This window comes from Petaurus breviceps, unplaced genomic scaffold (genome assembly GCF_028583685.1).
Source record: "Petaurus breviceps papuanus isolate PSGF00001 unplaced genomic scaffold, PetGlider_PUasm1.0 183, whole genome shotgun sequence".
NCBI classification, from domain to species: Eukaryota; Metazoa; Chordata; class Mammalia; order Diprotodontia; family Petauridae; genus Petaurus; species Petaurus breviceps.
The window spans coordinates 13219772-13230793 of NW_027185791.1; the positions used below are offsets into that span (position 1 = coordinate 13219772).

At 38.1% G+C, this 11022-nt stretch overlaps 1 protein-coding gene across 1 annotated transcript in view; it reads right to left on the minus strand.

The window, feature by feature from the left end:
* Positions 1-494: 494 nt before the first annotated feature.
* The window catches only part of LVRN (laeverin), a 53778-nt gene continuing 43250 nt past the window's right edge, over positions 495-11022 (minus strand). Inside the window, exons 16-20 of the mRNA XM_069087754.1 lie at positions 9554-9664; positions 8539-8706; positions 8161-8298; positions 2933-3008; positions 495-1080 (exon numbers count right to left, since the gene is read on the minus strand). Coding sequence (XP_068943855.1) covers positions 934-1080; positions 2933-3008; positions 8161-8298; positions 8539-8706; positions 9554-9664 — 640 coding nt within the window. The 3' untranslated portion in view covers positions 495-933. The remainder of the gene's footprint in view (positions 1081-2932; positions 3009-8160; positions 8299-8538; positions 8707-9553; positions 9665-11022) is intronic.

Genomic DNA, 11022 nt, shown 5'->3' on the forward strand with positions numbered 1-11022 from the left:
CACCCACACCCACAAACACACAAACACCCCCCCACATATATACACACACACATACACCCACAACCCCCCCACACTCACAGACACACACACACACCTACCCCCCCACTCGTACCCCCCCACACACTCACAGACACACACACACACACCTACCCCCCACACACAAACACTCCCCACACACACATACATACACACACCCACGCCCACACACATCCCATAATCTTTTTCATGCTTTCTTTCTTCCCCACTTTTGCTTCCCTTTTCCTTCTGGAGTCTCTGCCTAGGGGTGAATGTTACACCACGTTGTTATGTTATTGCCTCTAGCATTGTTCCTAGGAGACATCTAGATCACCCCCCACAAGACTGTAGACATTTATTTCCCTATTCATTAGTGCCAATCCAATGTTTTAAAATTCCAGTGAAACTAAAAAACAGAAGAGAACAGACTATCTTAGGTTCATTTTAAAAATAATCTTTTAAAAACATTCTATAAATTTATTGCAAGTGAAAATCTTCCCTGAAATCACCACTGAATGAAACAATGGCTTTTCTTGTCCTTTTCATTGATAAAATCATTAGTGTACCCTGAGCTAGAGGATGCAAATCCAAAACAGCCTTCTTTGGTTGGAAGAGGGAAAGGTGGGCTCTCTAGAGTCTATGATTTGTTTTTAAAAAAATCTTTGAAAAAAATTCTACAAGTTTATTGCAAATTAAAATCTTCCCTGAAATCACCACAGAACGAAATGGTTTTTCTGTCTTCTTTGTTGATAAAATCATTAGTATTCCGTGGAGGCTGCCAAATCCAAAACAGGATTCTTTGGTTGAGAGCAGGAAAGGTGAACTCTTCTAACACTCAGTGTGATGTGTGGTCACACTTTAACTGCAGAACATTCCAGAATGAAAATGGGAGCAAACCACCTTGTGGATTACAAAGGGTTAATCAGCCATGTTTTTCTTTAACCAGTTAGCAATCTGAGCAATCTTCTCGTTATTTTGCTGATTCTCCTTCATCTTTGCTTGAAGGTTTTCGTGAAGTATATTGCTGGTTTCCTCTCCTAGCATGTTATGGAAAAACTGCTCCAACTAGAAGAGAAAATGCAATGTCAATAATCTCAATCGAATTTCCTACTTGGCATAGAAGGAAGAAAATGAGTATTTATTAAGCACTTGTTATATGGCAGCAACTGTGCTAAATGTTTTAAATTATTATTATTATATAATATTGTTATATTATCTATTATATAATTAATACTTATTATATAATTCAATTCCTCAACAACCTTGGGAGGTAGATGCCATTATTATTCCCATTTTACAACTGAGGAAACTGAGGCAGAGAGAAGTTTAACTGATTTACCCCGGGTCACACAGCTAGTAAGTGTCTGAGACTAACTTTGAACTCAGATCTTCCTGACTCCAGGCCCAGTATTCTATTTACTGTGTCACATAGAGGCCTCAATAATTGCAGTATATAGTAATATAGCTTAAAGCCCTTTCACTATTATCCCCATTTCACAGCTGAGGAAACTGAGGCTTACAGAGGTTAACTGATTTGCTCAAAGTTACATGACTAGTAAGAAGCTGCACCAGGGCATGATGTCAGACTTTCTGATTCTAAGGCCAAGGATCTTTCTGCTACTTCAACAGATTTTATTAAGAGCTTTTGCTTTTTTGAGAATAATAATAGCTAACATTTATAACAGATTTTAAGATTTGCAAAGCACTTTATATCTGTCATCTCATTTTATCCTCACAACAAACTTGTGAGTTAGGTACTGTTATTATCTGGATAGAGCAAACATGTGATGTTGATTATGACTCAAGAGAAGTTCCTTAAGAACAAGCTTATGAGGGGTGGCTAGGTGGTACAGTGAATAGAGCACTGCTTCTAGAGTCAAGAGGACCTGAGTTTGAATCTGGCCTCAGACACTTAATAAAAAAACTAGCTGTGTGACCTTGGGCAAGTCACTTAACCCCAACTGCCTTGCAAAAAAAAAGGAATAAACTTCTATTATTATCACCTTTTACATTCTGAAGAAGGAAATGGCAAACTACTCCTGCGTCTTTGCCAAGAAAACCCCATGGACAAAGTCCATGAGGTAGACATGACTAAACAACAAAACAACAAAAATGTTATATTTAATACAAACATAGAACTGCTTTTGCTTCCATTTTCCCTAGTGAGAATAATTATCTTCATCCTAGAAAGACAAGGGCCAACCTAGACATGGTCACAAACACTTTGGAACGTCATAATATTCATGCTTTTGAGAGACCTCCCAAGACTGTCAGAAGGAGAAAATGAGATGATCATTTATGATTATGACCAAGTAAGAACCTCCTGGCCTCAGTTTCCTTATCTGTAAAATGGAAACAAATACACCATCAATATTTACTTCACAAGATTGTTACAAGATCGAATGATATAATAATATATGTAGAGTGCTACATGTGTCTGTTAATATGCAACTTGTACCATTTAAAAAATGTAGAATCTAAGTCTCCAAAGAGCCATCAAATGAGATAATATTTGTAAAGTCCTTAGTACAGTGCCTGGTGTATAGTAGGTGCTTATTCCTTCCTCTCCCTTCCCCATCATATTTCACAGCTCACATATTTCTCAGATACCTAGGCGGCCTAGGTGAATAGAGTCAGCACTCTAGCCTGACTTGGAGTCAGGAAGACTCGAGTTCAAATCACACCATTGTGTGATCCTGGCCAAATTACTTGATTTCTCTCAGGCTCAGTTTTTCCATCTATGGACAGAGGTAATAATGGCACCTACCTCCCAAGACTGTCAGAAGGAGAAAATGAGATAGTTATTATATATAATATTCTACACACACACATACACACACACAGTGCTTTGCAAACATTTAATTGATCTATAAACGTTATCAATGTTCCTATTCTTAGTATCATTCAAGATACTTACTTCTTGGACCTGTGCATCTGTGGATATAGGTTTTGCAATAATGTCTGCTATAACGAATAAATGTTCTTTTCCAAACCTACAAAGCAATGAGATTTTAATCAGCAACAGGGAAAGTTATGCAAGACAAAATGACATTTTACATAGCATGTATGATAACAGTGAACCTTTAATTCCTCCTCATCTTCCAACTGCAAAGAAGTTTATCCCTTATCAACTTCCATATGAATGAAGTCCTAGTCACATGTGATCTTCTAAGGTTTTGAGGTATCGGAAAGATCATTTATAAGAGAAAAAACATTATTTACTTAAAAATCAATTTTCCCTTTCATTTGAAATGCTGGTTTCCCTTTTCTCTTTGTTTAACTTTTTTTTCAAGTAACAAATTTTTTAAAATTAATCTTTCTCTCTCACACCTCCCTCCCCAAATGTTCAAAAATAAAAATAAAACAAAACAAAACCCTCAATACACAGCTCTATAGTTTGGCTAAAGAAATTCCCAAATTAGCCACATCTGAAAATGTAGATCTTTTCATTTTAAATTCATCACCTCCCTACCTGGACATGAGTGGCATGTTTCATCTTCATGCTTTTAGATTCTCACTTTGTCTCTAAATACAGTGGTTGAAATACTGCTTTGTGCCTCCTGTTCTGAAACCTGACAAAGCTGTTAAAATGTGTAGAGGTATTCAAACCATGCGAAAGATAAGTTATACTCAACCAGTATTAAAATCATGGAACGAAACTTTAGGTCCTAATTTTGTACACTGTACCTGGGAGCTGACTAACGGAATCATTTTAGAATACATTCTCAGAATTGGTGTCAGGAAAAGCGTCACAAACATCATGCAAATTAGTGGGTATTTCTACGTAAAGTTCAGCAGCAGGATTTTTATGACCCAAAGGGTTGGTGGGCTCAGGTCACCACACCAGTCTCTGCACAGGTCTCCAAGTGTCAGAGAGACTAGACTCCTGGTATACCATTCAAGCCAAATTTCAACACCTCCCTTGTTAATTGAGTCCATGTCTACCTCCCTACAGCAGAATAAACTTCACTGAGAACACCTAATTTCATGGAAATAAAAAAAGACACACTTAATGGAACTGTCTCATGCAGACTGAAATCTCCGAATTTTCAAAAGAATTCAAGAAAAAACAATAGCAGCCATAGTTAACAGTTGCCTACAGTGGGTTTGGGATGCATTAAAAAAGAAAGAGAAATTAGAATGGAATTAATATAATGATATTACAAGTCTCTAGTCTGTCCATCCCATAGCTCAGCACAACTGCTTTATTTCAGAAATAGATATCTAATATCAAAAACTGAATTGTTAGGACATTATGGATAAAAGGAAACAGATCAAAGTTTAGTCACTCTTTTTAAAATTGCCCATCAGATGAACAAAACTCAAAACCTCTGCCAATATGCCCCCATGAACTGAAGAATTGGAAAAATTACCTGTATAATTGTGTATTTCCAAAATACATGTGGCTTCAAAACTTTTATTTCATCAGTGTGGGGTACTGCCCTGTGGCTTCTACGACTCTATAGCAACAACTCCTTAATTTATTTAGTCTTAGAGAATTGCCTGGGGCAGAGAGGCTGAATGACTCTGCCAGGGTACCACAACCAGTGTCTATCAGTCACAGGACTGGAGTCTAGGTCTTCCCATCTCCAAGGCCAGACCTCTACCCACTATCTCACTTAGCCTCTCTTAATCACCTGCATAATTAAGGACAAATAAATCTGTTCTGAAGGAAAGGGGAATATTTGGGGGTCTTGAATTTGATTAGTCCTTGTTTTTAATTAAAATCCCCAAATAACTTCTTTCTTTCTTTCTTTCTTTCTTTCTTTCTTTCTTTCTTTCTTTCGGCTTCCCTCCTCCAAAAAGCAAAAAAAAAAAAAGAAAGAAAAAAGGCAGGGCAATTGGGGTTAAGTGACTTGCCCAAGGTCACAAGACTAGTAAGTGTTAAGTGTCTGAGGCTGGATTTGAACTCAGGTCCTCTTGACTCTAGGGCTCTATTCACTGTGCCACCTAGCCACCCCCCCCCCCAATAATTTCTCAATTCTCCATTTTACTCCAACAATACAAGTTGGAACAGATTGGTAAAATTGTCAACAAGGAAAACAAGCAATATTCCTTTTTTTAAAGAGAGAGAGAGAGAGAGAAGGAATTTGAAGCCTTGGCCAGCAATATTGTCTCCCAGATGAGAAAGAATGACTCACTATTTTCATTAGTAAACTGAACATGCTTTGTCAGTTTGGTTGAGGGAGAATGAGATATCTCATTGTTACTGAACATGTCAGTATTTTAAAGTAAATAAAAGTTGTTATATTGTGACAGCTCCTCTAAAGAATATACTAGACCCAGCAATGTTCCTAAATTCCTCTGCCTGGGCCCAAGTAATAATAACAGACCCTTGAAAGCTAGCCACACCTAGACCCCCAGGAGGCCTGGCCCTACAGTGTTTTGAAGCACTGACAGGGCCTTGCTCAGCACCGATCACCCAAGGGGCCTTTATAACTGTAGGCCAGGGAATGACAAAGGACTGAATCACACAATGCGGGGAGTGGGGGAGCAGAGGAGCTCTGTGGTTCTTTGATGAAGACTAACTAGACAGACAGATAGAAAAAGCATTTATTAAAAGTTTACTCTGTTCCAGGCATTGTGGTAAGTGCAGAGAATTCTAATACAAGCAAAAAAGATCATTCTATCTTCAAGGAGCTCTGGGGAAGACAGCCCACAGAACCCTGTGAGGCCAGGATGTAAAAGTCCAAACAGTCAGGAGTAGAGCCAGGTTTAAAGTGAGCCTGGCAGGCCTCAGCACTTCTTCACATAGAGGTCCCAGGTAGGACCTAACCAATTAGAGGAGGGGACCACTATGGTGGAGATAAGAAGTCTAGAGTTAAAAGCAGAGCCTGATTGAGGTGATGGGCACTTTCTAAAACGCTGGTCACTGGAGGGAGCCCAAAGGCATAGAATAGAAAAATCCAGAGAATCCTGACTATGGCTCTGCCATAGAGAATGCTGAACACCCAGTACAGCAGGTTCTTAAAATAAGCACCCTCACTTCACAGTCTAGAAGCGGGCAGGGAGTGGAGAAATAAGACTTGACCACCTGTCTAAAGAAGAAAGATTTTTTCCAAATCCTTGTTCAGATGAAACTAGAGGAGTTCCCATAAGCTCTGCCTCTTTGCTGAAATTACTCGACACTTTAACAAAGCTTATGAGGTCATGAATTGTATTTCTATCCCTTTTACTAGATGCTCACAGACATTCCATTATGCTCCTAAAGACTTATTTACACAACTACACAGCACTTTTCTCTACTGAAGTCTTTTTCCAATGTCTAATGATGGCCCAAACGTGACCTGGGGTTATCAAAAACTATGTGAGCTGAGCACAGGCTCTAGCAGTTTCTACCAAGCTGAAAAGGCTTAAGAGTATTGCTGTCCACAATATGGAATGTTGTATAAGGGCCAATCTAGCTAAGATCAGAAAGGCTAGATTCATTAGAACATTAGGCATCATCCTGAAGCTTTTATTGTGCCACGATTTCCCTTTGGTGGTCTGGCAAAGCCCAGGGAGCCCTTCTCAGAAGGATGTTTTCAAATGCATCAAAGAAAATACGTAGAATTAAAAAGGAAATCAATGATATAAAACAACAATTTTATTCTTTCTCCCGGTTGAGGCAGTTAAGTGGCCCAGGGAATAGAGTGCTGGATATAAAGTCAGGAAGTCCTGAGTTTAAATATGGCCTCAGATACTTCCTAACTGTGTGACCCTGTGCAAATCACAATGACCTCTGCCACAGTTTTCCTTAACTTTAAAATGAGGGTAATAATAACCCCGACCTCCCAGGGTTGCTGTCAGGATCAAATGAGATAATAGTCAAACATCTCTTATCACAAAGTCTAGCATGTAGCAGGTGCTAACTAAAGGTTTACTGACTATTGACTGATCCCATCAATCTTCTTCTTAAAAACTTTTCATGGTTTCCTTTCGCCTGCCAAATAAATGAGAAATTCCTTTTCCTTAAAGTCCCAACCTTCCACAATTGGACAACAAGCCACACTCGTGGCCCTACACCACCTTCCCAATTTCATATATTGTATGTTCCAGCCAAACTGGCCTGTTCTCCAGCTTCAGTTTTCACTCTGCCCTCTCCCACCTCCAGGTCTTTGTTTACTTTGTCATTTTTGCATGTCTTCCTCCTCCCACTGGATTGTTTTCTCTGTGACAACATGGTCTCTGGCACTGCTATCATTGAATTCCTAGCATTTAGCATTACTAATATGCCTTGTACAGTTTTTTGGTCCAGACCCATAATTTCATTTATGTAGTAAATTCCTGATGAGAAAACTTCCTTCACCAACATAGATCAGCTGTTGTTCTATAATTTACACTCAGAGAGAGTTATCTGGAATACTTAAAGATTCAGTAACTTGTTCAGGGCCACAAAGCCAGTATGTGTCAGAGACAGGACTTGAACTCAGGTCTTCCTGACTCCAACGCCAATTCTCTATCCACTACACTAACTCTTGCCTTGACAATCAATCCTAAAAGACCACTCTTTGGGGAGGCTAGGTGGCGCAGTGAATAGAGCACCGGCCCTGGAGTCAGGAGGACCTGAGTTCAAGTTCGGCCTCAGACACTTAATACAAAAAACTAGCAGTGTGACCTTGGGCAAATCACTTAATCCCAATTGTCCTACCTTCCCCATTCAAAAAAAAGCAAAAAAAAAAAATGAGTAAAGACCACACTTTACTTAATATGTATACTAAAATAATGTAATACTTATTACATTTAGTATATTTATATTTTCTCTCTTTTCTGAAGTTTTTTAAATTTTTAAATTTAAAAATAAAAATTTTCTAAAAATTATAACTTACAAAGCAATGCATTTGCTTTTACAACCACTTAACAAAGAACACCTTTTCTCTTCACAATGATCCAGACCTGAAAAATCCACTGACAAATACCTGCTAACCCCCCAAAGTATGGTGTAGGGCATGTTAAGTTCATGTCACAAAAAATGACGCCAAGTCAGAGGAAAAAAGGACTTTCCCCTTTTTCATGCTGCTAATTTGTGGTGTGACAGGATAAGAGAGTCCCACATTTTTCACTAATTAATTCAAAGGATTTCTGGGACCCCTCTAAGCCAGAGGAGAGTTTCCCACACAAAACCAAAGACCCAAACAATGTAGAACCCACTAATTCCAGACTTACTTTTCCATCACAGCCTGCCAATTGTCGATTAAAAAGTCCTTTGCTACAAGTCGGCCAACTTCAGTTGCTGCCACACTTTCAAAGATCCTTGGTGACTCGGAACCGAACAAGTTTTCATCCAAAGCATATTTCATATACCTGTCAAACATACACATAAAAAAAATTCAAAGCAAATCCTAAGTATTTTGTTTAAATAAATGGAACTTGTGGAATTTTAAAATTACAAAATGTACTGTATCTTGTAGCGTCCAAACGCACATATCTGCTTCCCCACTGATTTGGCGGGTTCAATTTTTTTTCCTTTTTTGGGAAGTGGGATGATATTACTAAAATAAATTTTTCCCTTAGAAACCTTTGACATAAACTGACAATAATCACCTGTAAAGTATCCAAGGATCTTTGCTGCAGCTCAGTGAATTTATTATTGCATCTCTATTGCCTTCAGATTCACTGTTCTCATAAGCACTCAACAAAAAGTTCCATTCTCTGTCGCTTCCCATGGCAATACCGTGACACATAACTTCATTTTTAATGAGATTAGAGTTTCTGTAAAATATAATATACAACAGATCTCATAATTATTTGCTGTCATAAATTGTCAAGAGGTTGATATTACAGTAAAATGAGAAAAAATAATTTTGAGGCATGCTATTTGATAAAAGTTAGAAAGGACAGGGTCTAGAGAAGGTTTAGAATTATCATTTAAGTTGAAAGTAAGAGGATCATCAACAAAAATATAGGCTTTAGAAACCAAGTTAGACATTCTTAAGCTAGATCCGTATAGCACAAAAGAAAGAGAAAAATAGCAAATAAATGGTAAGACAAGGCACTAGAAAAGTCTATTAGAATAATCTAGGTAAAAACAAAATCCAAAGATTATCCGTATAAATAAATACAAGTATTTCTTTATGAAGGTTGATTATTTATATATTCATAGCATTTTTGTGTCTAATTGCCCATGGCGCAGTTTTAAATCTCAAAGAAGGAAAATAACAGATGGATAAATTCCATTTCAAAATAACAGAGATGGAATCTAATCTTTGAAAGATTATAATCATAGACCAAAACACTGAAGCAAGCAGATAGTGATGCAGGTTGCAAAGGCACTGGGACCAAATCAATTAAATCAGCATACAAATTAACAAGAAGAATGTTAGTAGGAGACAAGGGAGAATACTAGATGAGAGATGGGTAATTCATAGGCTCATTTCCAAACTTCCACATCATGTAACCCTAGTTTAAAGTGGAGTTTCAGAAAGGAGAGAAGGCAATAAGGGTTAGCCAAACGAAAAGAAAGTAACTAAATTACATGGCTGGGGAATCAAGAAATAAGTATAACGGAATGTGTCAAAGTAGCACAAACTTTTAGGAGAATTTATAATATTAGTCTTACTTAATGATCTCTGAATGATTCATCCACTTTGAGAACATTTCCCTTGACAATTGTAGACAGTCTTCAAATCCCAACCAACATACTACTCCAAATACATTTTTCAGTGACAGTCTTAAAAGAAAAGCCCAAGAAAAACAGTTAATTTTGTGTTACTAAGTTCTCCTTTCACCTAAGAATGCAGTTTAATAAAAGGATGAACAATTCAAAATAGCTTTCTAATAATATCAATTTCAGTTTAAAAAAAAAAGAAACAGATTTATGAATAAGAAATGTGGTGAGAATTTGGGCAGATGTTTTTTGTTTGTTTTTGCTTTTTGGAGGGGGTAAGGCAGAGCAATTGCAGTGAAGTGACTTGCCCAAGGTCACAAAGCTAGTAAGTGCTAAGTGTCTGAGGTCAGATTTGAACTCAGGTCCTCCTGATTCCAGGGTCAGTGCTCTATTCACTTCACCACTTAGCCGCCCCTGAAGGAAAATACTTGTTGAGGGACTCTGGGACAAACAAAACAAAACAAAACTCTAAGACTAGTATTTTTTGAAAGTTAGGAATGAATCATTGATCCTCTCCCTTCCCAAACAGTCCACATCTTTTGTTATTTCAGTTTCCCCCCCCTTAAAAAATGAATTATAAAAAAAATATATATCAAGTATCTGAGATAACATTCTAAAAACTGAAGTCCCTTCCCACTTTACTTAAAACTGAGTTTTACTCTTTTTTTCTCAGCCAAGGTTAGAGGTGTTAAGGAGAATGGGGGACAGGAAAGGGAGCCTAAAAGTGAGTGTTCAGCAAAGTCACTAATGCTGCTCTCTCCACCAGAGTCCACCCTGGCCTGACAGGATTCCCTCCTTCTGAAGTCTATTTGGGGCAAATAAGTGTATGTTCAGGGCCATGTCCAGAGCTCTTCTGCCTGCCTGAGGATGCACAGCACATTGAATCCAGCCTCCTTTTCCTATCCTTCCCATCCCCTGTCCATAATGGATGACCAGTGTAGGATATGGAGCCTGATTGTCCAGCTCTTTTTAGGGTGGGGCCAAGAATCAGCCTTCTGAAAATGGACCATTGCAGTTCATTTAAACAACATAGATTTCAATTAACAGTGGAAATAGTATTATATTTGGAGTCAGGGGACCAGAGGTCATATCCTAGCTTGGCTATTTATTACTATCTAAACTGTATGACCTTGGGCAAGTCACAGTCTTTCTGGATCTAAGTTTTTGTCATCTGTAAAATGGTGGGGCTATACCAGATGATTTTTAAAATCCCCCTCAGTTCAAAATCTGTGGTCCTAGAGTCTTTGCTTACATTTTACCATTTCTCCTACAAAATCACTTACCTACATAGTCTCTCCCATACAAGCCTTGCCTTCTTCCACCAACCTATCGTTTCACCCACTGTACCACTTGGCCATGAACTCATACTCTAGTACCACATTTAAGATAGAGAGATATGAGGACAAAACAAAATGTCTAAG